Source organism: Empidonax traillii, unplaced genomic scaffold (assembly GCF_003031625.1).
Source record: "Empidonax traillii isolate 1590-97213 ecotype Southwest subspecies unplaced genomic scaffold, ASM303162v1 scaffold850:size379550, whole genome shotgun sequence".
In the NCBI taxonomy this organism is placed as follows: Eukaryota; Metazoa; Chordata; class Aves; order Passeriformes; family Tyrannidae; genus Empidonax; species Empidonax traillii.
Window position 1 is genome coordinate 249,528 of NW_020956043.1, and position 25,428 is coordinate 274,955.

The following is a 25,428-nucleotide window of genomic DNA, read 5'->3' on the forward strand; positions in this document are numbered from 1 at the left end:
TGCCAATTGAAAACAAGTGTCTGCAATAGCATGGGATGGAAACCACCCTGCACCCCAGGCTCTGGAATACCACAGCGGCTTGCAGCCCTGACTTTTTTATACTTTTCAAGTACATTACAGAGGGAGCCATGTACTCATCATGAGGGAAATTAACTCAAAGACTCCTAAAGTTTATTATCACTCAGAATGCAGCCAGCAATTACAAAGAGAGAGAACAAAAAAAATATGTTAACTGCCTTCTTTGCCCAGCCAAGGAGAAACAGATACTGTAAAGCTTCAGTCCTGTCACTTTACTCCTACAAAGAAGTCAGACATCTCTGCTGGACAGAACTGACAATTTTATTTTTTTCCTGCATTCCTTATCTCCGCTACAAACTACCACTTTGGACAGAACACAGTACTTTCTAAAACATGGCATGCCTCTCTTTTCTCATTATTGTTTGGAATTTTTTTCTTTTTAATCACCATTTAGTCTTTTTCTTTGTCCCTAACACAGAGAAACATGAGCAATCTCCTGGCAAATGTTGTCAATCACAAACTTCATTAGGAGACCCAGCAAGAAAAAGGCTTATTCAGCTTGGATACCTGTCACATGTAAAATTTTAACAAGATTGTTAAATATCTGAGTGATAAAAGTGAAAAAAGAAACAGTGACAGGATTCTATATACCAAGGACTAAAACAAAGTGAGACTTTTCAATTAAAGTGACAAAATAAGGGATGTTGGGAAGAAGAAAAAGAAACACATTTTTGAAAAAATTTCACTTGGTGTGAATTATGTTGTCAAAACAGTTGCTTGCAGAATCTTAACAGCTTCATGCCCCCTTGAAAAACAGGTCATTATGCAAGAACAAGTCAACTCAACCTATATTTGTGCAAAAATCTAGGTGCTCTCATGAAAGTTCTGAACTGGCACTGGTGTGTATCTGATATTCCCATAACCTGCTCCTTCCCTGGTTTGAGGAACCATGGAGACAGGTGCCACACAGAAGTGGGCAGGCTCACTTGCTACTGCAGTAATAACTTACTCCTGGACATCATCTTTCCTACTAAGCAATAACAGCAATAGGAGATGGAACCTTCTGAGCAGCTTCCCTCCTTTGTATGGGCCCATATTGCATGGCCAGAGGCCTTTTCTGAAATCAAGAGCATAAACCCCTCAGCCCAAAGCCCATGAGCAGAATGCCCTTGCAGCCTGTCAAGTCGACCTACTTGATCAGTGCATAGCAGACCTCTTTCCCTGAGGAATGAAAAAGTGCTCCTCAACAGACTTGTGCTCTAGACTCTTCACCATCTCTGCTATCCTTCTCTGGACATGGCCCAGCACTTCAGTGTTTTCCTTGAGCCCAGAACTGAACACAGCACTTAAGGTGTAGCCCCACCAGTGCTGAGTACAGGGGGACAATTGCTTCTCTAATGCTGCTGGCCACACTATTTCTGATACAGGCCAGGATGCCTTTGGCCTTCTTGGCCACTTGGGCACACTGCTGGCTCCTGTTCAGCTGCTGGTCCCTCCTGCTGGGCAGCTTTCCAGCCACTCTTCCCCCAGCCTGTAGCATAGAAAGGGGTTCTTGTGACCCAAGGGCAGGACCTGGCACTCAGCTGTCTTGAACCTCATTACAATTGGCTCAGCCCATCGATCCAACCTGATTAAATCCACCTGTAGAGCCTTCCTACCATCCAGCACATCAACACTCCTGCCCAATTTGGTGTCATCTGCAAAGTGAACGAGGGTGCACTCAATGCCCTTGTCCAGATCACAGATAAAGATATCAAACAGGACTGGCCCCGATACTGAGCCCTGGGGAACACCACTTGTTCAGATTAGCTCTGTTTGTTAGCTCACCAATCAGATTTAGCTCCATTTACAACCACTCTCTGGGCCTGAACATGCAGCCAGATTTTTATCTAGCAAGTACACCTGTTCAAGCCATGAGCAGCCAGTTTCTCCGGGAGAATATTATGGGAAATGGTTTCTAGGTAGACAACATCCACAACCTTTTCCTCATCCACTAAGCAGGTCTGTCATGGTTTAACCCCAGCTGGAAACTAAGTAACAAACAGCAGTCCACCTGCTCTCTCATTTCCCCTCACTGCCCCCAAGGCAGATGCCAGGGAAAATGAGAAAAAAAGTAAAAGATAATACTAACAATGATGATAATAATAATAAAACAAACAAACAAATAAAAGGAAGAGAGAAATAAACCCCAATACAAATAAGTGATACACAATACAATTGCTTATCACCTGCTGACTGATGCTCAGCCTGTCCCCAAGCAGCAATTGGCTCGTTCCAGCCATCTCCGCCCAATTTACACACCGAGCGTGATGTTCTAAGGTAAGGAATATCCATCTGGACAGTTTGGGGGTCTGCTGCCCTGGCCATGTTCCCTTTCCCAGCTTCTTATGCACCTCCTCATTGGCACAGCACAACACACTGAAAAATCCTTGACCTAGGGTAAGCACTACTCGGCAACAATCAAACATCAGTGTGTTAGCAACATTATTCTAATATTGAGTCCCAAACACAGCACTGTACCATCTACTAGGAAGAAAATTAACTCTAGCCCAGCTGAAACCAGGACAGAGTCACCCCACTCATAGGAGGAGACCGGGTTGCTCAGGCAGGACCTGCCTTTCACAAACCCACACCGGCATGGTCTGATCCCATGTTTGTCCTGCACGTGCTGTGTGATGGCACTAAAGATATCTGGCTTCATGACCTTCCACGGCACTGAGCTCAGTCTGATAAGACTATAGCTCCCTGGATCCTCCTTCTGATCGTTTTTACAGATGAGCACCCCATTGACTAATCTACAGTTGCCTGGGACTCCCTGATTAGCCAGGCTTGATGATAAATGATGGCAAGTGGCCCAGTGAACTCTTCTGCCAGCTCCCTCGGTATGCCTGTATGAATCCCATCTGGCCCCACATGCCTGTCTGTGTCTAAGTGCTGCAGCCAGTCACCAAACATTTCCCCCTGCATTATGAGGGCTTCATTCTGCTCCCTGCTCCTGTCTTCCAGCTCAAGGGTCTGAGGACCTAGAGAACAACTGGTCTTACTATTAAGACTGAGGCAAGGAAGGCATAAAGTACCTCTGCCTTTTCTTTACCCTGTGAATAAGGGCTTGCCCTTTCTTCTAAAGGTCAAAACCTCTGCCTTTTTTTTTCTCCTTTTTTTCCCCTTTGAGTTCCAGCCAAAGCTCTCTGTTCAGCCAGGCTGGTCATCTTCCCTGCTGGCTCATCTTTCAGCACATGAGGACAGCCTGGTTCTGTGCCTTGAATATTTCCTTATTGAAGAAGGTCCAGCCTTCCTGGCCACCTTTGTCCTTCAGGACTGCCTCCCAAGCAACTCTCTCTCAGTCTCCTAAACAGGCCCTCTGGAAGTCCAGGTGGCAGTTCTGCTGATCCCCCTCTTTACTTCTCCGAGAATCAAAACCTCTCTTGTTTCATGATTGCTTTGCCCAAGGTGTCCTCCAACAGTTACATCACTCAAGAGCTGGCAAAAAACAGGCCCAGCAGGGCACCTTCCCTAATTGGTCCCCTCACCAGCTGTTTTAGGAATTTATCTTGCACACACTCCAGAAGCCTCCTAGACTGCTTCCCCTCTGCTGATATCTGCATTCCCAGCAGATATCCCATAAGCTGAAGTCCCCCATGAGAACAAGGGCTAGCAATATTGAGACTGTTCAATGGCTCTGTGTTCCACGACTCCCCAGAATCAGATCAACAACCTTGTTGGTCAAAGCAGGAAAAGCAACTGGCACCAAAAAAAACAGTGCAAATTATTTTGTTCAGTTTTGCTGTTAGGTTAACAGAGATTTGCAAAAATCAGATGTACTAGTTTTGAAATCTTGAAGGACATCTCAGATGAAACTGCATGCGTTCAATTAACTTGTTTCCAATGCAGAACCTGTTTTGACAATTTTTTCCCTGTTTCTTCTATATTCTGGGTAGTTTTATTAATCAAATAATATTGCACATTCTAATAGAAAAATCAAATTCCATTAAAATGCAATTTACAGAGACAAGGAAAAAATATATCTATAAATAAAAATGCAACATCCACCAATTAACAGAGAACATAATGGATAACTGAAATAAATTTACAATAAATCAAGAAAAGACCTTAAAAAAAAATTATTTGCAGAAAAATTCCAACAGAGAGACTTAAAGCTTCTGACACTGCTCATAACTACAAGAAATTAAAGAAACAGAAAGGAAATGAGCTGGAAGCATGTAATACGATGCTACCCTGAACTTATTACCCATTGTTAGTATCTCTACAGGCCAAAGAAGGCTGGGGATGTGAAAATCATAGTAATGTTGCTTAGCTAGAATCTCTGGAGCTTATCCAGGCTAACATCACACTTGGAAGTAGGCTTACGTGTAACAAGGTCAGTTCAGCCATGGTGCTGTTCGGTTAAACCTGTCACAGAAATCTTCAAAAATGGAGATGACGAAATCTCTCAGGGGAGATCTGCTCCAGCCCTGTGCTGCCCTTCTGAAGAGAACTCCCTTCCACTAGATTCCCGTGTGTTAAGACCACTGAGCTTCAGTCATATTAAACAAACAAGAAACTTTTAAGTTTGGACTATCTTCATTTACAACCAGATGTTTCCTGCACCAAAATGAGAAACAACGTAATGCCATTATTTAAATCACAAATGATATTTAAAAATATCCCTTAAATCCATTTAGTTGAGATTGTAATCCAGCATATTATAAACTATCAGAAGCTCCAATTTTGTCAACCAAGCCGAAGAAAATAGTACACTCATTACGAACCATCTTTTTGACTCAAAACCTAACATCTTGCCTCTCTGCATATTGATTTTCCCCCCCGTACAAATCACTCTCCCTTCCTCAGACTGCCTGCATGGGTAATAAGGCAGAAGGGCAGACATGAAATTACTTACAGTCTACTAAATTCTCTCTCCCTGATGTTAAAACCTGGCCTATACATCTGGGCCTCTAAACGCTCTGTGACATTTACTTCAGGACTCTGGAGATGCTCCTGTGTTATTCTGAAGGTTGACAGTGGTGACCTCAGTTACTCTAAGACATGAATGTTATTCTTCACAAGTTATTGCTCAAGTTCTTCCAGGTAGTAGAAGAAAATCTGGCACTACTAGATGACATACAGAATACATTTGCCAGGAAAGCAATAAAGCAAAAATACTGAATTTTCCACCACAATCTATATGTACACGTGTCCTGGTTTGTCTGGGATAGAGATAATTTTCTTCCCAGTAGCGGGTAAAATGCTGTGGTGTGGATTTAGGATGAGAGTGATGTTGATAATACACTGATGTCCCAGCTGTTGGTAAGCAGGGTTTACACTAAGTCAAGAAATTTTCAGCTTCTCATACCAACCCACCAGGAAGTAGGTGGGGGCACAAGAAGCTTGGAGGAAATACAGCCAGGATGATCCAAGCTGGCCCAAAAGATATTCCATACAATATGGTGTCTCGCTCAGTATATGAACTAGATAAAAGCTGGTTGGGGGCTGATGCTCAGGAACTGGCTGGGCATTGGTTAGCAGGTGATAAGCAACTGTATGTGCATCACTTGTTTTGTATATTCTGATTCTATTATTATTATCCATTACTTTTATTGTCCTATTAAATGTCTTTATCTCAACCCACAAATTTTATCCTTTTTTTTTTTTTTTTTTTTCCCCAATTCTCTCCTCCATCCCACTGAGGAGCGGGGAGTGAGAGAGCAGCTGTGTGGTGTTCAGCTGCCTGCCAGCTTAAACCAGGGCAACAAAATCAGGAGAGAAAGCACAGTAAGCAAATAAGGAGATGATAACTAGCTGATCATGCTCCAGACATATGCTTACAAATATGCACTGTTTGCAAAAATAAAATATTCTGACATTCTCTAACCAAAAATCACAAATCAATAATATTAATCTTTAATACTTCCTACTTTGCTACAAGTTGGTTCTTTACGAAGTCCTTAATTTAACTCAAGTGTATTGCCATATCACATTACAGCAGCCCTGAGGACATGGCAGGACTGCTTATCTTGGCATGGAAGAAGCTAAGGGGGTGTCCATTTTACCTATGGGCGTGGCATGAACCCCGAGGCAGAACTGTTGTTGTCATCCCAGCAGATCTCTAAATATAACAGCTGCTGATCACTTCTTGCTAGAAAATGCTATTGCTTTTAGTGCTCACAAATGTGTAAACAAGATTTAATGGGGTTGCTGATTTTATAGTGTCTATGGACAGACCCATGAAAAACTGAGTTCTTTCCTTTACGGAAAGAGACAACTTGAACTTCGATATGGTGTCAAAAATCAGACATGCAAGGTAAACATATATCTTACGTTTTCTATCCTTTAAAATTTGCTAGCAAACCAGGTACATACTTCATTTTTGGGAGGGATCTGAGGTGGGGGCCTGGGCTCTGCGTATGGTTTATAGGCAAGAGATTATAACAACTTCCCACATCCCCTGTGCTCCAGCAGGAAGGGGTTGAGCAGAGGGAGGAGTTCATAAAAGGTCTGTGAGGCTAGTGCCACCAGTCACTGGTACAAGAAGTGAGGTGGTGCTGGCTTGCTTCCTCCAACTGCTGTGGATTCAGCTTCCTCACTGCTCACCCCCCAGCACAAACCCGTTGCAGAAAGCATGCCATGGCCCAAACAAGAGCTTCAGTCGGCTGTTCACCAACTGCACATCTCATGGGCCTCAAGCCATCTTCATTACGTACAATCCTTTCTTTGTTAGCCAGAACCAGGGCAACCTGGGATACTCAGGACAGTGAGAAGCAGGAGGAGGCCTTGATAGCAAGGGAACATGATGCAAATGCACACTGCTGTGCAGAGTTGGCAATGAAGGTTTATTAGCGCCAGTTGAATTTCAGCCTGACAGTCTTTCTTCTCAGGGCACTCCCTTGCACATGGGGTTTGTGGAATACTTGTACCTTGAAGGGCACAGAGTGCACCATGGTTATGCAAGTTCAGAGGCTTCTGCTCTGAGTTCTTTCCACTCGGAAATGATTCACTGCAAAAGTAGCTCACATGTCTCTGCCTGTGGTCCAGTTGAGTAGAAAAGTGAATAAACTACCAGTGGACAATGCAATTTTGCAGTGCTGGTGGGTAACACGCCCTGTACACACAGCAGATTATCTAACAGACACCAGGCTTATGCCTAACCTTTGCCAAAAAACAGTGCATGTCTTTCACTGCAACCAGAGAAGGCAGCCAGGCAGGCAGTGTAGCATCCTGTGTAGCAGCAAGAGTGAACCCTGCTCCCATTGCACACTGCACCCTGAGCCTGGACAAAGCACATGGTGCCAGGGTTTGGCTGAAACCTGGCTCCAGTCCTCCCCTTCCAGGAGAGAGGCAGCAGCCCGACTAGACACAAACTTTGTCAAGTTCACAGATTATTTAGGATTAGAAGGGACCTCTGGAGATCTCCTAGTCCAACCCCACTGCCAAGGCAGAGTCACTTAGAGCAAGTTACACAGGGGGAAGGTGTTCAGGTGGGTTTGGAATATCTCCAAAGAGAGAGACCTCTCTGGGCAGCCTGTTCCAGTGCTCTGCTACTCTCAATGTAAAGAAGCTCTTCCTCACATTGAGGTAGAACTTCATGTGTTTTAGTTTACAGCCATTACTCCTCATCCTGTCTCTGGACACCACAGAAAAGAGTCTGGCACCATCCTCTTGACACCTGCCCTTGAGATATTTACTTGCATTGATGAAATCTCCTTTCACGCTTCTCCAGACTAAGCAGGCCCAGCTCCCTCAGTCTCTCCTCATAAGAGATTTGCTCCAGACCCCTAAACATCTTTGCAGCCCTTTGCTGGACCGTCTCCTGTAGGTCCTTGTTGCTCTTGCACTGAGGAGCCCAGAACTGTACACAGTACTCCAGACTCCAGGTCCGAACAGCCTCTGTCCTGTTCCTTCATCTAACAGCAGGCATGGCCCATACCCTGGTGCTTTCGAGGTAGCCCTGGGTCTGGCATGGGGCCCGGGGGCTGCCCATTCCCTGCGCTCCGAGCCAGGCCCAAGATGGTGAGGGTCCCGCTGTCGCTCCTGCCCCCAGGGCAGGCTCGGCTCCCCCGCAGGCTCCCCGGGCTCCGCAATGCCCCGCGCCCGCGGCCCTGCCCCAAGCGCCGCCGGGACCCCCCCACGCCTCAGCAAGGAGACCCGGTGCCCCCGTCCCCCGTCTCCCCCGGAGCCCTTCCCCGCACCTGTAGTTGTAGCCGCCGAAGCGCTGGCTCTCCCGCAGCAGGGCGCGGTACAGCCGCAGCACCTGGGCACGGCTGGACGCTGCCATGTTGCCGGCACCGGGGCGGCTCCTCCCGCGGCGGCGGGGCCCCTTTTCCCCGCCCTCCCGCGCCGGGCGGGCGCAGCCGCGGCGGGAGCGGGGCCGCAGGGCTGGCGGTGAGTGAGTGGCGGCTCGGCCCGGGCCCGGCACAAGGCCCGGGCGGGGCGGGGAGAAGGCGCGTCCCCGGGCGGGGCAGTCCCGGGGGCGGCGGGCTCGGGGGGCCGGGTCGGGCCTGCCCGGCAGCTCCGGCGGGGAGCACAGGGCGCGACCTGCCCCGAGGCTCCTGTGGGGCTCGGCCGTGCCCCTGTGAGAGGCCCGAGACGGGGAGGGAAGGCCCGAGCGACAGGGAAAGCGAAACAGCGCTCAGAGACGCTGCTCGGTGACGGCAGCGTGGAGGTGCCCACCCCACACACTTGTTGGTGTGCCGCAGGCCGTGGGATGGGGTCGGGGGCTGGAAACTAGCAACAGGTGATGTGTGCCAGGGGATTGCTTCGGAATCGCTGTAGACATTTGCAGTTACAGCGTTCGTGTATTGGAGAGGGTCCAGTGGAGGGCCACAAAGATGATGAGGGGTCTGGAGTCTCTCTCTCATGAGACTCCAGAAGTGGTGCCTGTTTAGTCTGGAGAAGAGAAGACTAAGAGAGGACCTCATCAATGCATGTAAATATCCCAAAGGCGGGTGCCAAGAGGAGGGTGCCAGGCTCTTTTCAGTGGTGCCCAGAGACAGGACGAGGAGCCATGGACATAAACTCAAGAAGTTCCAACTCGGCATGAGGAAGAGCTTTACACTGAGGGTGGCAGAGCACCAGAACAGGCTGCCCAGGGAGGTTGTGGAGTCTGCCTGTCTAGAGACATTCCAAACCCACCTGGACACCTTCCCCCTGTGTAACCTTCTCTAGATGACTCTGCCTTGGCAGTGGGGTTGGACTAGTAGATCTCCAGAGGTCCCTTCCAACCCTAAATATTCTGTGATACTGTGAAATCACTGCAGATATTTGCAGTCAGTGTTCTGTATGAGAGCTAGTGTTCTAGGCCCGAGTGTGTTACAGTGTCATGTGATTTGTTCCTCTCTCAATATCCCATTTTAGATGAATTCTCCTCTTTAAACTAGCTTGACCTGTAAGTTATAGTTCAGTTGCTCTTTAAGTAGTGAGAGCCTCTGACAGAGGTTAGCAAGGATTTCCTGCCTCTGTGCTTTTATTTCAATGGGAAATCTCCATTTCCTAACTCCTTACTTTTTACCGCCTGAGAAAGGACCACATGGGTTTTATCAGTACCCTTCTCTAAGGTTCTCTGTTTGTACAGGTTTTCAGAAAATGAGTAACTGTGTCGAACTTTGGGTAAATTTAACACACAGGCCCCATGTGTGCTGAAACTGGCCTTGGAGAGGGTAGGACCCAGTCAGGAGTCAGTGTACAAATGCCTGTATATCTTACAGTCCACAGAACAACAGACCGAAGCCATTTAAAAAGTAGATTCTATCTGTTTATTTGCTAATTTTTGATCTTTCCTCTCTGCTGTGAGGCTGGGCTTCTTTTTCTGCTTAAGAACTTCTTTTATTGTTTATACCAGAGGCATCCCGATCCTTTTGTTGCTGGAAACAGCACATATCTAGCATCCTCCTTTGCAGAAAGTTTTGCCACTACAGAATAAACTTAACTTTGTAGCTTACAGGTATGGTGCTGCAGGTTTATTTAATACTGATTTTTTTAATGTTACTAATAATACAATGTATTTATAATCATAACTGGGTTCCTACTTTCTTTACAGTATGCTTTTTATATAGTAGATGTATAAATATCTCTCATGTAGGTATTCTACATGTCTCTGGCAATTGCTGCTACTAATTAAACTCATTTTATTGTATAAGCACCTTGAGTATTATTGTTTGTGTCTGTTGTACATCTAATGCAATTTACAGTTTGTTGCAAAGAACTAAAATAGTTCTGTGCTTCTGAATGTAAATAGTAGAGACACACATGGAATTATGTCAAATACATCTCTACAGGTATGTTATGTTTTAACAGCCCATTTAGGCTTCTGGAAATGGATATTTTCCATACACAGAAAATTTCTTGGATATTCTCTTTATCAAAGACCAGACTAGAAATGTTAGAGGAAATGTTGCATTTTTCTAGAAAAACGTAAGCAACTGCAACACTGGGATAAGCAAAACTTAGGTTTGAGAGTTTAGCAAAGTTATGTGACATTATTCTGTGGATGAGTGTGGCAGTTGTTCCGTGGAATTTTACAACAGCCCTCAGTTATTGTTGGAAATAAAGTTTTCATGTTACGATCTTCAGCTCTAAAAGACGAGAGAGTAACTGGGATGAAAGCATTAAGCAAATTTTGTTTACCTGAAGACTATTGATTTAATATTTGAAAAGCAATTATGAATTATTTTGAAATAGCCTCTGGTGCTAATCCTGTTCCTGAATCTCCCTGACAGTTTTTCTGGGTTTAATTTTTTTAAAATTTTTTTTTTTTAGGTAGCCATGTTTTTCTCTTAAAGAAGCGTGGAAACCCCATGTGTTTAGAATAAGCAATAAGATCATGCAATGGATTGTCAAATTCAAAGTAAACCTATCAAAGGAGAGAAGTCTTTCCTCTTGTCTCTTTTATGTACCTTAGCCTATAATACACTCAAGGGAGGAAGAACAATTTTTAGCAGAAACTTGTAATCTTTGTCACTGTTAAATGGAAAATTTTCTTATGTATTTTGTTACTGTGCTTCCTTGCATGCAGTGGATTATGGTCTCAGAAGCAATGAATTATGGTCTCAGAAGTCCTATCATTCTGCAGGAAGTGGACATTGCCTCTGCTGTGACGAGTACACGTGTTTCTGCTGGACTTTGTATTATGTGCATCACTGTAAGCCTGCAGAGAATTTGAAGGACAGACACAGCTCAAATGAGTATTGTTGTGTCTTCTGCCTATGTATGGGGAAGCACTAATAGCCACTTAATTAACTACCTCCTCATTCCTAGGGGAAAACACCACCTGAATTTAATGCAGTCATCAAGCCAAAACCAGTCAGTGCATGGGCGGATTCTCCTCCCTCCTGCCCCGCCCAGCCCCCAACCTCTCTTGTTTAAAATTCAGTGCTTGTTAGCTATTATATTTTATGGAGCTATTTTTCTTACTTACAGTGATATTCATTGTCTAAAGGAGTTTGGGGGTGTTCATTTGTGCAGAACTCTTCTTTCAGCATTTGGTCTGAGGAAGGAAGGTTCATGTGCCCTTGCCTTTCTGCATCTCTTGGGATAAATAAGCACTCTGAGAAGGACAAAACAGTATCCATACCTGGAATATTTACTAATAATCTAAGGATGTAGCTGCTAAAAGAAAAGGAAGAATTGGAATGAAGTACCTGCAGAGACTGTGGACTGGTGTGAAAAGAAACAGCTGTTCTATTCTCTGGAGCATATTTGCTGTCTTGTCGTATGTTGCCAAATAGTTCCTTGTGGTGCACTATTTCAGCTTTATGGCATGGCCCTGAACACTTTCACAGAGCATATGTTTTCCTGGTACGCTGCTGTTGGTTTTCGTTATTTTTCTTTGGGGGTCAGAATTATAATTGATGGTTGTGATATTATCATCATCTCTTCTAATTATTGTTTTTCAATTTATGAAAACATTGCTAACTTTACTCTGCTGCTGTGGTATGATGTCTCTCTTCTTCCCTGCTCTTAGTTCCTGATTGACAGCGTTGTGCACAGGGAGATCTTATACAGCAGAGCAGGACCATTAAAAGAAGGACTGTAAATCACAAGAATTTCGGGATTTCAGTGACAAGTGTAACAAACTATAATTTAACCATTCCCTATGGTGAATAAGATTTCCACAGTATTAACAGGAGGCCTTGACTCACTCTGCTATTTTAAAATATTTATATTTGATTGGTTGCCCTAAAGAAAGGAAAATTTTTATTCAGGAGGAGAAACTACCATGTTTCAAATTTAGCTATGCTCCTAAATTCTTAGTGCATTTTGAAAAATTTTGCCTAGAAGTTCAAAGGGAAGGAAAAACCATGACAAAACTCTAATCTCAGTTAGCTTTTGTGAGTTTTCCCATCTCTTTCCAAACTGAATCGCAGAATGTTGTGTATTTTCTGAAGATTGTAAGAATAGTAATAATAGGAAAACCAAATCCCAACCAGTAGTGCAGTTTCTGTTGTAATACTTGGTCTTCTAAGGGAATACCTGTTTTACCACTTCTAAACCTTTGCTGGTTCATGATCTCTTGTGCTGCAGGCACTGAACTGAAAGTTCACCAAATTTTGTTTTCCTTGTTGGCCACAGTTTTAACTTTCTAATTACTCATGGCAGTATGCAACAGCAGAGGACTTCATGGGCCTGTGTTGGCTGATAATTAAGCAGCTGGACAGTTCAGCAATCACAGGATAACTTCTGGATTGATGACATGCAGTGTTGATATACACCATATTGATTTTGAAAGATTTTGTTAGTGGACATATGTTGGTAAAGTACTTTGAAATGTTTGAAATAAAATTCTATAAAAGTCCAGAATTAAAAGGATAATTTTATGTAACAGTAATAGGCAAGAGAATAAATAATAAAGGATTAAAATTAACAGTAGTGCTTAAATAGTTCAGCATGCAGTAGTTGCATCAAATGTGAATGGCACTTGTAACCTTAATGCTGATGAAAGCCAAGGTATTTTTTAAAATGAAAACCCCACAAGAAATTAACACATTTTTGCTGCGCGGTTGTTTGTTATACTGCAATTTTACCCAGAAATCTAATAATGAAAAGCATAAAAGACAGGATTAATTAAGTGTTCTCATCCATGGCCTCATCAATTCAGAAATGTTTTCTTTGCTGTGCTTGCCAGTGTTTTATCAAATTTAGCCTTAAATAACTTCCATTTCTGGGGGAAAATATATTCTACTTTATATTGTATTGCTGTTCAGAAATGTTTTCTGATGCTCAGCCTATGCCACCCTCTTCCCTGAGTTCATCCCACTTTTTAATTTTATGCCCCTTAGAGTCAGGCTGTTTAATTCCTCTCCTTCCTCTGTGATTTACACTACTGTCATATTTCTCAATAGCTGTCATCCAGCCAGGCCAACTTATGTAGTTACTTTGGTATTTTTTCTGCCCTCTTTTAGAGGATGTTGAAATTTTTAACTTAGGAAGCAAATTTAGCTGTAAAACAAAGACTGATATTTTGTTTAAGAGGAACCGAGAATCTCTCTGTAGCCACTGCGGTATTTTTTTTCCTGACTTGTGATTTCTGGTTTGGCAGGTTGGTTACAAATGGTACTGCCAATCACGATTGCATCCAAGGTATTTTGCTAGAGCAAAGTTCCTTCTTCTCTTGAGTTTATTTTTTGTCATATGTAAATGTGCGTGTGAATATGCATAAAAATGTGTGTAAGTATGTGTACAAGCATGCGTGCAGTCATGGGGTGGTGGTAAAGGTCATGCCCTTCATCCCAGATTCTCCATGGTTCAGCACGAGGCATTGGTGCACAGCTAACACAGTGTTGTGAGTTTTTTTTCTGATTACCCAGTCCCATGTCTCAGGTATATGAAATCAAAGACATCCTGCTGCTTGGGTGCATCCCAGTTCTTCTGCTCTGTGGATTGTGGGCATGGGTTTTCTTCTGAGACTATACCAGGGGCTAGCTCTACTCAGGTCATGGACTACTGTTTAAGTCCTTCCCTGAAAATCCACTTCGTTAACCATTTTTGTATAAATACTTCTAGTGGGATTATTTGCTAGAAGCAATGCCTAGAGCAGAGTATCAGTAGGTGTGGAAGTATCATGTGGCTATAAAGTAGTGTGGAGCTGATATAAGAAAACATCCAAGGTAAAGTAGAAGTAGAAAATTCTTGTACAATGTGTTGAAAAGGTGCTGTTGGGGAAAGGTGTGACCTCTGATAAGGGGACATGTGGAAGAAACTAATATTTTTAATTTTTTTTTTAGGGAAAGAAAATTTAAGCAAAATCGTGGTTTACAATGGATGTGTAAATCATCAAGGATTAAATGAATTGTAAGTAGGTTGTCTGTTTAGTTTTCTGACTGTGGGACCTGGGGAGGGGGGATGATTTTCCACTTGTACCACGTTTTGATTTTATATGATGCTATGCATCCATATGACTTTTTGTTCTGGTATCTTGGACTTTTGGTCCAGCTAAAAAAAAACAACAGTCTGAATAGGAAGCTGAAACAAATTATTTCTGGAGAGGAAAAAAAACTATATGGAGCAATGTTTTAGCTGAAATGAGGAAAACAATATAGCCATATTAGGAACTGTAGTAATGGTAGACTTCAAAATATTTACTTTTGCGTGATCCTTGACATTTTTATCTTTCATCTTCTGTCACTATGACTTTTATGTCCTCAGAGCTCTGGCTGCGTGTGACAGTGCATTAGGGACATGTATCACGCTTCTGATGCATTTGTAGGATCAGCTAAATTGTCAATATTTCCTTACATGCCTTCACACTTCTAGATAGAACTTCCTTTTTATTTTATTTCTGTTTGTGGTTTTTATATCTGGGGTGACTGTGTCAAAATTTGTCTTCCAGACAGTCCCCGAAGAGAAGAAACAAAGTGCTCACTAAAGCTAACAGGCAAAAGAAACAGAGCTGAGGAAAGATTATCTCTGCTTGCAGGTAAATAATTAAAAATAAATTTAGCTTTCTGAATCTCTTTACCACAAACAGTGCCAGCCTTTTGAATTAGTAACAAGTTTTCAGTCCTTCTCAATTTTAATTAATAATTGAATTTTAATTTATTTAATAATTAAAAATCTTTCTTCATCTTCACTAGCTGCTAAAGACAGGTATTCTGTCTAAATTTGCTTTCTGAATAGAACTGATGCATTTCCTTACTCCTAATACAAAACCAAAGAAACTTACAAGACTTGAGACATAAAGATAGGTAGATAACAGTAATAACAATAGATAGATAAATAGGTAGAAGATGATAATCTTCCAAAGAAGACATTCAGAGGGACAAATTCTGTCATTTTTATATCAAAGTATTTCCATATCTTTGAAGTCTGCTGAACCACCTGGGCAATAAGTTGCTGTTCAGTGTGTGAAGAGGTGGCAGAATTAGATTCTCCTTACTTTACAAACCAGTTATAATTGACACAAGTCCAAATCCAGCATGGGATGCTCTGGTGAATGGGGAGTGAGCTCAGAGAGCTCTTGGGAGAGGCAATAGTTATGTTTTTACAAATCTCTCAGCCTTCCAGCCCGTTACATCCATGGCCCCATGGTGGAATAAGCTAAAGGCAATGTGTGTTTGTGTCTCTTCATAAAGTTTTGTGTGTTACCTCAAACTGAGAATGAGTGTCAGTTTAGATGGGGATGCAGGCCTCTGAAGTGGAGCTCCCAGCTTTCCTATAGGAATGGGTTTACGTTCTGCTGACAGGTGGGAGAGGGGGAAGAAATAGTTTAAAATACCAAATACTCTTCTGAGAATATTTGTGAGAGCCCATGTCTCTGTCTGGAGACCTGAATTAAGTATCTCCCTATTCTACTATTTCTTTGGTCAGCTTTTTCAGATATGCTTGTTAGCCTAGCACTGGTTTTGCCCAAGATCAGGTTGTGACTTTTTTATTGTTTGGGTTTTGTTTTTTTTTTTCCTAGCGCTGTACATGCCTTGTTTCTTTTAATTCATTTTTATGCAGGTACTTTTCATTATTGTTTAACATTTTCCTTTATCTGAAAATGATTCCTGGTGAAGTATGTGTGCTGCATCTAAAATGGAGAAAAACAGATAAAAAGAGCAAATTATCAGGTCCTCACAGAGATTTAATGGTGTATCCTGGCCTACATCAAGAACAGTGTGGCCAGCAGGAGCAGGGAAGTGATCCTTCCCCTGTACTCAGCACCAGTCAGGCCACACCTTGAGTATTGTGTTCAGCTCTGGGCCTCTCAGTTCAGGAAAGACATTGAGGTGCTGGAGCAGGTCCAGAGAAGAGCAACGAGGCTGGTGAAGGGACTGGAGCACAAGTCCTATGAGGAGAGGCTGAGGGAGCTGGGGTTGTTTAGTCTGGAGAAGAGGAGGCTCAGGGGTGACCTCATCACTCTCTACAACTCCCTGAGAGGAGGTTGTAGCCAGGTGGGGGTTGGTCTCTTCTCCCAGGCAATCAGCAATGGGACAAGAGGGCACGGGCTTAAGCTCTGCCAGGGGAGGTTTAGGTTGGATATTAGAAAGAAGTTCTTTCCAGAGAGAGTGATCAGGCATTGGAATGGCCTGCCCAGAGAGGTGGTGGATTCACCGTCCCTGGAAGTTTTTAAGATGAGGCTGGATGTGGCACTGAGTGCCGCGATCTAGTAATCACAGTGGGGTTGGATCAAGGGTTGGACTTGATGATCTCGGAGGTCTCTTCCAACCCAGTTAATTCTATGATTCTATGATTCTTTTAATTTTTTTTGTTTGTGTAGGATTTCAAAACTGGTTTAACTTTGAAGAAAGCGTTCAAGATCTTCATTAAGTGTTCTTACTTTTGAGACTATTAGCGAAATTTTTTCATTGCTTTCTTATCTATTTTAGCTTTGAATGTAGCTTTTTTCCCAACATTTGTTTTAACTTTGATTTTATTATATGAATTACTCTCACTGAGTGAGAGTAATTGCATAGTACATTACACCAGCTCTTCCAGTGGAAAGATAATATTGTAAAATGGACTGGTATGGTATTATACATGTAAATTTAATAGAGATTGAAGAGATAATTAAATATTGAGTCTGTATAGGTTTGATGAATTTAGGAAAGCTGCTTGCTTTTTTTATATTGGCACACTAACTTTGTCAAGTTTTATGAAAGAATGTTGTTCTGAACAGATAGAGAGATGTTGCTTGATAAAGGTTAACTTTTTCTGTTTTCCTTTTTGTCCCTCTCCGTCATGAACAGATTGTGGTTCTTGTTCCACCCCCCACTCACAACATACCTTCTTCTAATAGTGCCGTTTGTTCAGTGTTTTCTTGTGCTAGGTTATATCATTAATATAGTATTCATTCAACAAACAGAAACTCTGCCAGGTAGACCTGTATTTATTCTAGTTACTTTTGTCAGACTCCCTGTGTTGTTATTTAAATTATTCTTTTTCAAATACACTTAATTTAAGAGATATTGCAAGTTCTACCAAATCCTATTTTCTCACGTGATATTAGGAGTTCATTTGACCCCAGTGTCCCCTGATTATTCTCATTCCAGGCCCTGAGTGGCAGAGCCTGCTGGGCCTGTGTGGAATATGATCTTTCAGCATGTGGCAAATTGCAATTCTACAGATGGTTTTAAAGAAAAAAATAATAACAATTGTTATGTTTTAATTTTTATTCTCTCAGTGTGTAACGGACGTGAAGATCATTTTGTCGTATGTGACCTTGTTCATAATAACATCTTCTTCTTCATTAATAATTAAGATTTGATTCTTTCATGTTGTTATTTTCTCTTCCCTGAACTGTATGTCTTCCTTTGCCTAGTCCATGTGTGTATCTTCGCTTAAAATGCAAGATGAGGGGATGCTGCCTTTGTTATCTAAAGACTGGATGGAGAAACACTTCTGTGTGCCTTAGTCTGAGATGTGTATCCCAAGCTCTGTCTCAGGTTTTCTTTCACTGAGGCTTACTCTGGAGGGAAGTGCAACTTGCAAGTGTCTGGTGTCACAGGAAGGTTCTCTGATATAAATAAAAGACATGGCTTTCTCAAGGCCTTTCAAGCAAAGGTTTTCTTTGATTCTTTGTGCTGGGCTTTGTCTAGTATATCAACATTATATGTCTAAGTATATCAATATTAGCAAGCCCTGTAGATGTTACCCCGTGATATTAAAGATGTTAAAGCATGAAGCTTCTTGGGAGCCCATTATCTTAGGGTGTTGTGAGCCCTGAACTCAAGTATATCCTATTTTCTAGCATTAATGGCAAAGAAAGAAGTTAGTAATAGTAGTCTTGTTCTTTTTAGTGTAACACTCTCAAACTTTTTTTTTTTTTTAAATCTGGTGGTAGCAGGACTGGATGGAGACACAATTTAAACCTGTATTTTAAGTCATGGTTGCCTTGCTTTGCTTGCTACAGAATATTTTGGAACTAGTTCTTCTTTAACAAGTTATAGGAGATTTCAGCGCTTCCTGAAGGCTGTAAAGACAGACATGTTCAGATGTAATCAAATACAGTGTTACAAGGCAGGTCTGCCTGAATACTTAGGTATTAATCCTGGCTGTAAACTTTTAACAGAACTGAAGAACAGTTGTATCAGGAAATTGAACCAGGATTAAGCAAATGCTTTTTGAAATTTGACTTATATTTATTTGAATAGGCAGAACTTAAAATTGAGCATTTTTAATAATAAAATTTATCATGAATATTTATCAGCAACATTATTTATAATTCAGTGTCAGTTGTTGCAGTTGAAGTGTTTTTAAGGAAAAAGATTACTTTTTTTATCCTTAGGCTTTGAACATAATTAATGAATTTATTTAGCTACAGTTACAGAAAATGTTTCCTATTATAAGTAGAATATTCATACATTAGGTTTTCTGTCTTTTGGAAACCCACATACATTCATAACTGTAGAATATGCAAAGTAAAATTTTTAAACTTGTTAATGGAGGTTGCCTAGGTAGTTAATTCTTGTGTGTCTTCTTGGGTATGCTTGTCCTTAAAAGAGCAAAGTAAGTCCTTCATCTTGCAGCTCCTCAGTGTGTTGGAAGACTAAGGAGGCAGCACACAGGCTTGTTAATATCATGTGGGATTTAGAAGAAGAAATACATTATCCATTCACGTGGTAAATTTTAGTGCTGGAATCAAGGAAATAACAGCAAAGTGGTTTAAAAAAATATGTAATTATAGTAAATAAGTTTGCTAAAAAGACCAGGGTAAAGGAAACCAAACTGAAAATGCTCAGCAGTGTAATCTTCATTTTTATTTTACCTTCTGAAATTTGTATTGCTGTATTGAGATAGATACTGTGATTGTGTGAGACTTGCTGGCAGAGCTGTCTTTATTGTTTGCAAATTTTGCTGTTCATGTAGGTCCAACATTTTGTGTAGGTTAGATGGATTGGAATGAACTGTGTCAATTAGAAACTGATGTGGTGAGTTGTGGTTTGTTTTTTTTTTTTCTTTTACAGCATGCAAGTCAATACCACACTCTAGCTGCTTTTCCCTATACTTTTCTTTTATTTTTTTTTCATACTTTAGTTGTCTTTGAAACCCATGTAATTGGAGATCGAATGTAAATGATGATACAGAGTTTCTAGACAGATTTTTTTTTTTTTTTGCTAACAAAACATAGTAACATAGTATGTATTTGCAATTCTAGCCTAAGACTTTGGGTTAATAGGTCTTGAGAGATGAAGGGGTCTTCTGCTTCTAGACCATTAGCTGTAAGGGAACAATACAACAGCCTAAACCACTAGCAAATTAAATGGAAGAATAAAAAAACCCTGGTCATTGATTTCTGTTTCACTCAGTCAACAGGAAAGAGCTCCAGAGATAGGGAATCATACAAAAAAAAAAAGAGTTTTTTGCATTATCTAAAAAAAAGTGTTGGAGTAAATAGAATTTACTTCTTAGTAAAAGTTGTAGGTCCCATTTGCACATTTCAGAGATAGTGGGCTCTTATGAAGGAGAGTGAGCTGACAGTAATGTTTTAAAGTAGAAGAAAGTCTCTTTTTTTCTTTCAAGAGCAGTAAATTTATAGGACTCAGTTTTTACTCACAGCATCTTAAACTATAATAATCCGTGATATCCTGCAGCTGTACCTGTACTCAGTCAGGAGCTGAGTCTAGAAACATTTCTTACACGTTTGGACCCAGTGAAAAAGCCCTGCTAGCGTTGTTTTTAATTGGATGCCTGAACATGGCTCTGCTGGCAAAGTGAAGGAGAAGACAGTAGGGATTTCAGTTCCAGTTTTCTGACATCTGTCTCTTTACTTTCCGACAGAGGTTGAGTGAGAAGGAGTCAAGCAGACTGGGGAATCATTTCACATTCCAGTTCAGGATTTTAGGGCTCCATGAGGGAGGTTTTTCCATTGCATGGGAATAAAATCCTGCAACTCTGACTCCCTGGTCATGAAGGCATAGCTGTCCAGGGCTTCTGGACAGCAAAGGAGGCCTAAGATGTGGTAATAAAAGTTGCAGTAATACCATTCCCTTTCCATTGTTTTTAGTATGTTTCTCTAACATGAAGTAGAAGGACATGCTAAGAGCAGACCTCCTTGGTTATATCTACAAAACTTTTTGAACTTGGATGCCATGGATTTGATTAAAAAAAAAAGAAAAAAAAAGCCTTTTCCAACAGGAAATGCACTCATTCTTTATTCCTTTTGACTTCAGATGACACCAGTTTATCTTTCTGTTAATCTTCAGAAGCCTTATACATTTAGTGCCCTATTTCCAGTGTATTGGAAGTATTCCATTATATTTCCATGCTCACATATGGCAATATATTGTTGCAGGTGTGAGCAATGTGACACATAATTAAATTTGTAATGAAGGTAAACCTGTATATGAAAGAAATAGTTGAAATAATTTAAAGCTAATAATGTAACAATAATAATAGTAATCTGTTTTCCTTCAAAACCTGGAGTAGACTCTATTACACCTTTATGGAAAAAGTTATTTATTGTATGTAATGTAGTCAACTGTCAAATTAATAATTTAAAATTCAGATCTGAGGGGAAATTCAAAATCTGTAGACTCCAATGGAGTCCTCCACTTTCACGCTGCTGGAATGCTTTTTGATGAAGACCAAAGAGGATGGAGTAGCAGCTAGCTGTCTGGAACTGATCCATGGTTCATTGCATTAAATTGGAATTTTTTTCATTAACTTTGATCATCCTTGGATAAAACCTGTATGCATATGATTTAATTAGCAGCAAGCTCAGGAAATGCTGGTATGTTGGCTTTTCTAGTTTCTTACCTACTGAGATCGCATAAACCAATTTATTTGTATATCTATGATATGGCAAGTACAGAAGTACCCACAATTTGCTTTCCTAGAGGTGGACCTTCATTTTAAAGTTAAGGTGTTCTATGCTAAACCTCTTTTTCTTTCTCATTATAACATCAAACCTGATCATCTTATGTTACACATTTATGTGTCATTATGCTGAAAAAGTGAGCAGATTGTAAGTTTATTGTATGTCTGATTTTGAAATACATTAAAAGAACCCTACCCTTATATTTAACCTTCTAATATATTTAACTTTTGATAGACTGTCTTCATCTGAGAGCAAAATGGACATTCTTTAATGTAAAATGTTTAATTATCCAATAGAGTATATTTTCATCCTGAATCACATTGAAGGTATTAATGCTGTTATTTTATTTTAGTTTAGTTTTAATTATATAAAGCAATGTAGCTTCATGTTGGGATGTACCTTTACATTTATGTGAGTTGGGGGGGCAACCAGAGGAAACCTCTCTCCACAAGGGCAAGTTTGTAGACAAGGCTCTGAAGCATTTGAAATATTTTTACCCTGAACCAGATTTCTACCACATTATTCCTTGCTGTATTGTACCTTATTAGGTGAGCTGCCCCCATGCCTTACCTGTGGCAATTAATGAAGTTAAGGTATTGTTTGGGGTAAGGGAGGAAGGGTGGTGGGAGCTGGCTGGGGGTGTTGACACTGGACGCAGAGATTCCAGTGTGGATGTGTCTTGTTTGCTTTGCAAATATTGGCAGACCCTGTTGTGAGTCTGAATCATTTACAGTCTAAAGGTTTATGAAAGCCACCAGGCTCCTTTTGTATTAGTAGCATAAATAGGAAAAGTAGGTATAAAAATCAAGGGAGAAAGTGGGGTGGTAGCTTATAAGCCTTTCTCATTTTAGCAGTTGTATAACTAGACATAAATCTGTCACTTGGGTTTACTTATGCTTTGGATAGTTTGCACCCAATTTTAGCACAATAAATAGGGATTCTCTAAGATGTCAGTTATATACCTGCCAATGAAAGCCAACCTAAAAACCTTAAGTCTGTGTCAAAAAATATTGAATAGAACCTCAACTTTTTTCTCCTCAGGAGCATGTAAGACCTACTGAAGCAGCACTAAATACTACACCAACAAGATTCTGAGGGTTTAGGTGGTATTTTCTCTACTGCTTTACAAGAAGAAAGGTTTCGTAGTGACTGCAACACAGCACACAACATATGCTCCTTTTGAGGCAGACTTTACCTTCTTAAGTAAGAGTGACATGTTCTTAGGGCATGCTGATGGGTGATTACATATCATCTACAATGATTTTGGGGCATATGTATTATAAGAATATTTATATGCTTTAGGGAGTGATCCAGACCACAGAAAATGAATTAAGTGATCCAGGTAGTTTGTTTTTTTTTTGTACCTAGCTGCTGATTGATGACCTTATATTGCTACTTCTGCATTTGCAGTTGAGAAGGGCTGTGGGTAAGCAAATGATTTTTATCACTTGCCTTTTTTTATTTAAAAATTGGTAGCTTCTTTAGAAGGAGAACAATATTTTTAAGGTACAAATCTGAGAAATAGGTGTATGACAATGGGGTTTCAAACAGAAATAAAAGCAGGAAGATATTGTTTAATACATTAATGTATTGTGAAGCAAGATGTCCTATCTTGCTTGTTATATATCTTGAGACAGCATAGGTGAAAGATCACAGTATTGTTGTACCAGTTGGGAAAACTTTCCCTGCTCTGTCACAAACCTGCTTTTCAACAGCTGCCACAAGAATTTCTAGGATATAATTAGAGAAATGGTTGTCTGACCTTTAATGATTAGGAATTGGGATTTGGTTTTTTGTGTTTGAATATTTCAGTTCATCAGCTTCACTGGCTTTGAAATAGCTTATTGTTTCTGTGAGTTTTTACTGTTTCAAAAAACTATCATCATTGCTGTCATAGCTCCAATACCTCTGAGAAAGCAGACCTTTAAAAAGCAATGACTCTCAGTCTTCTGCCTGGGATCACCCACATTGAAATGTGCAGTTTGTGTTGCACAGCCCCTCTGTGGCGTTTGACTCTACCAAGTCTCCCCAGCAATCCCTGTTCATCTACAGTGAAATGCAGTGGCAGCTTGTTTCAGATTTCTGGTTGTTAATCAATCTGTTTGCACTCAAAAGTGTTGCAGCCCTGTGAACGCAGTGAGTATCCTGGATGATGATACGAAAGAGGTGAAATAGATGTATGTAAGTATAATCTGCCCCCAGAATGGCAGTTTATTTTCACTGATGAAGGTCATTGCTAAGGCAGACTGTAAAGTTGTATGATTTTTAAGAACCAGAGTGCTACTTTCACTTAAGCTGTTGCTGGGTGCTATGTTTTGCCATCAGTTTTTGAAGACACTGTTGGGTTGAGTTTAATACTCGTTCTTAAAAATTCCAGTTTTCAAGCATAGATTCCTAGGGAAATAATGGCTCCAAGATGGTATTTGTGCATCTGCTGTAAGCCCTCTTTTTTCCACTTCAGTTAAATTTCACAAGGAATGTCTGCATCGCCAGAGACAGCAAGTTACAGGTGGTGTGTGAGAAAAAAGGGCTTAATGAAGGAGAGAGATCCTATTAATTCCTCAGCTAAAGCGGAGGTAGCAGGAAGAGTTTGTCCCTTACCACTGAATCTGCAAACAAGCTTTGCCTCCAAACACAGAGGAAATAAAGATTTGCTAGTTCTGCTGCTTACAAAAAGAAAGCTTACTGCAAACTCCTTAGCCTGAGGATGAATTATGTTCCATTGGCTGACACCACTTACTGAAGAGGAAAATAGAATAGTGCTGTCTGAAATATTTTAAAAGAACCAAGAATGGATGCTTTAGGAGAAAGAATTGGCATGTGTTGTCTTTCAGACTTTTAGAATAGTAGTGTATCTACAGGAGAAGGCTTGAGACAGATGATGCTATTTTTCATAGTCTCTGAGATGATTAGCAAATGTTGGAACTTAATAGAAGTTATAATCAAATGTAAATATAAGCTGTAGATTGCTGCAGAGAGAGAAGGCTGCTGCTGCTTAGACAATAAACCTTACAGTAACACATCTACTTCTTTAAAGCTGTCAGTGTGTTGCCATCATCTGGAAAAGTACACAATAGCTTGTCATAAACCTATCAACTCATCTGCTTAAATGGACGTCTCTGTTGGTGATGTATTAGATCTGAAATGAATTATTTTTAAGTGAAAACTGTTCTCATTTTGTGGTATAACAGCCTTCTTTCACAGATAAATTCTGAAGTGGAAATACTCTAGATGTTTAGAATATAAATCCATAACTGGGAAAAATAATTTTGCAAAAAATGAGTCCAAGATATCAATTACTATTTATTTATTTATATATTTTTAATCTAGTTGTTTGCCTCACTATAAAGATCAGAGAAATCTTCCAGCATATTTTGGCATTATTTTTACTGCTGTGGATAAGCAGCTGTGCAGGAGAATTCTGTTTTCCTCTTGCAAAGTTGCAAAATCTGTCAATATGTTGTGTTCATAACTAGATGCAGAAAGAAAAGGTAGAACATTTGTAGTACATTGTGTACTGCAGGTCAGGTGGGTAGTAAGTGGGGTTTCTAAGATGTGAGAAGTCGATGTGTAAATGTGAGATTTCTCTTTGTGTGACTTGTTGAGATATTCGTGAACCTTTGAGTCTTTCCCAGGTTCCGCATATGTAGTCTCTGCCCATTTTCCCATTTTGAAAACATCGAAAAGGATGTTAGCTGAACTATAGTTTTCTTCTGTGTGTTAGCAATCAAAGGTGTTGTGTGGGTCTCTCTGTTTGAGGAACTCATGCTGGGGAGAGCACTAAATCCAAATTAGCTGTAGTTTGGTTGTCCGGGGAAGTTGTGGAAACTCTGTTGCTGGAGTGACCTGTTTTGAACAAGGTGTTGAACTGGACCACCTCCAGTTCTCTCTTTAAACCTAAGGAAGTTTATGATCCTGCAATTCTGTGAAATATAGAAGTAAAATTTTTATTCGTTTCTACAGGAGACTGGTCCTGGAGGTAACTTTAAAAGTCCTGTCATCCCCAAGCCCAGCTCTGGGACCATCCATCTCTTACTGTCATTAGACTTTGTTTTCTTGTGGGCAGTTTTGCTCCTCAGTAGATTGTATTTGTCAGGAGAAGTTAGGAAGTGGGAGATAGACCTTCACCTTAACTGATGCATTAATTCTGTGGAGGACTTGTAACTGAGATTTTAGAC

General features: G+C 40.9%; 2 protein-coding genes and 1 long non-coding RNA gene across 7 annotated transcripts in view; 2 read left to right on the forward strand and 1 right to left on the reverse strand.

Annotated features, from left to right (window-relative positions):
* Positions 1 to 8,350, reverse strand: part of LYRM4 (LYR motif containing 4) — an 87,232-nt gene extending 78,882 nt beyond the window's left edge. For 4 of the 5 annotated variants that reach the window (XR_003573301.1, XR_003573300.1, XM_027902206.1 and 1 more), the window contains exon 1: positions 8,205 to 8,350. Coding sequence is in view for 3 of the 5 variants with exons in the window: in XM_027902206.1 (XP_027758007.1) it covers positions 8,205 to 8,290 (86 nt within the window). In the remaining 2 variants the exon portion in view is untranslated. The remainder of the gene's footprint in view (positions 1 to 8,204) is intronic. The other variant, XM_027902205.1, reaches the window with a different exon arrangement.
* Positions 8,351 to 14,871: 6,521 nt separating this feature from the next.
* Positions 14,872 to 17,706, forward strand: LOC114067031. Its single transcript, XR_003573302.1, has 2 exons — positions 14,872 to 14,926; positions 17,441 to 17,706. It is a non-coding gene; the product is annotated as an uncharacterized LOC114067031 (long non-coding RNA).
* A 1,582-nt stretch (positions 17,707 to 19,288) lies between these two features.
* The window catches only part of LOC114067030 (phenylalanine--tRNA ligase, mitochondrial-like), a 65,873-nt gene continuing 59,733 nt past the window's right edge, over positions 19,289 to 25,428 (forward strand). Inside the window, exon 1 of the mRNA XM_027902208.1 lies at positions 19,289 to 19,361. Within this exon, the coding sequence (XP_027758009.1) occupies positions 19,323 to 19,361 (39 nt within the window). The 5' untranslated portion in view covers positions 19,289 to 19,322. The remainder of the gene's footprint in view (positions 19,362 to 25,428) is intronic.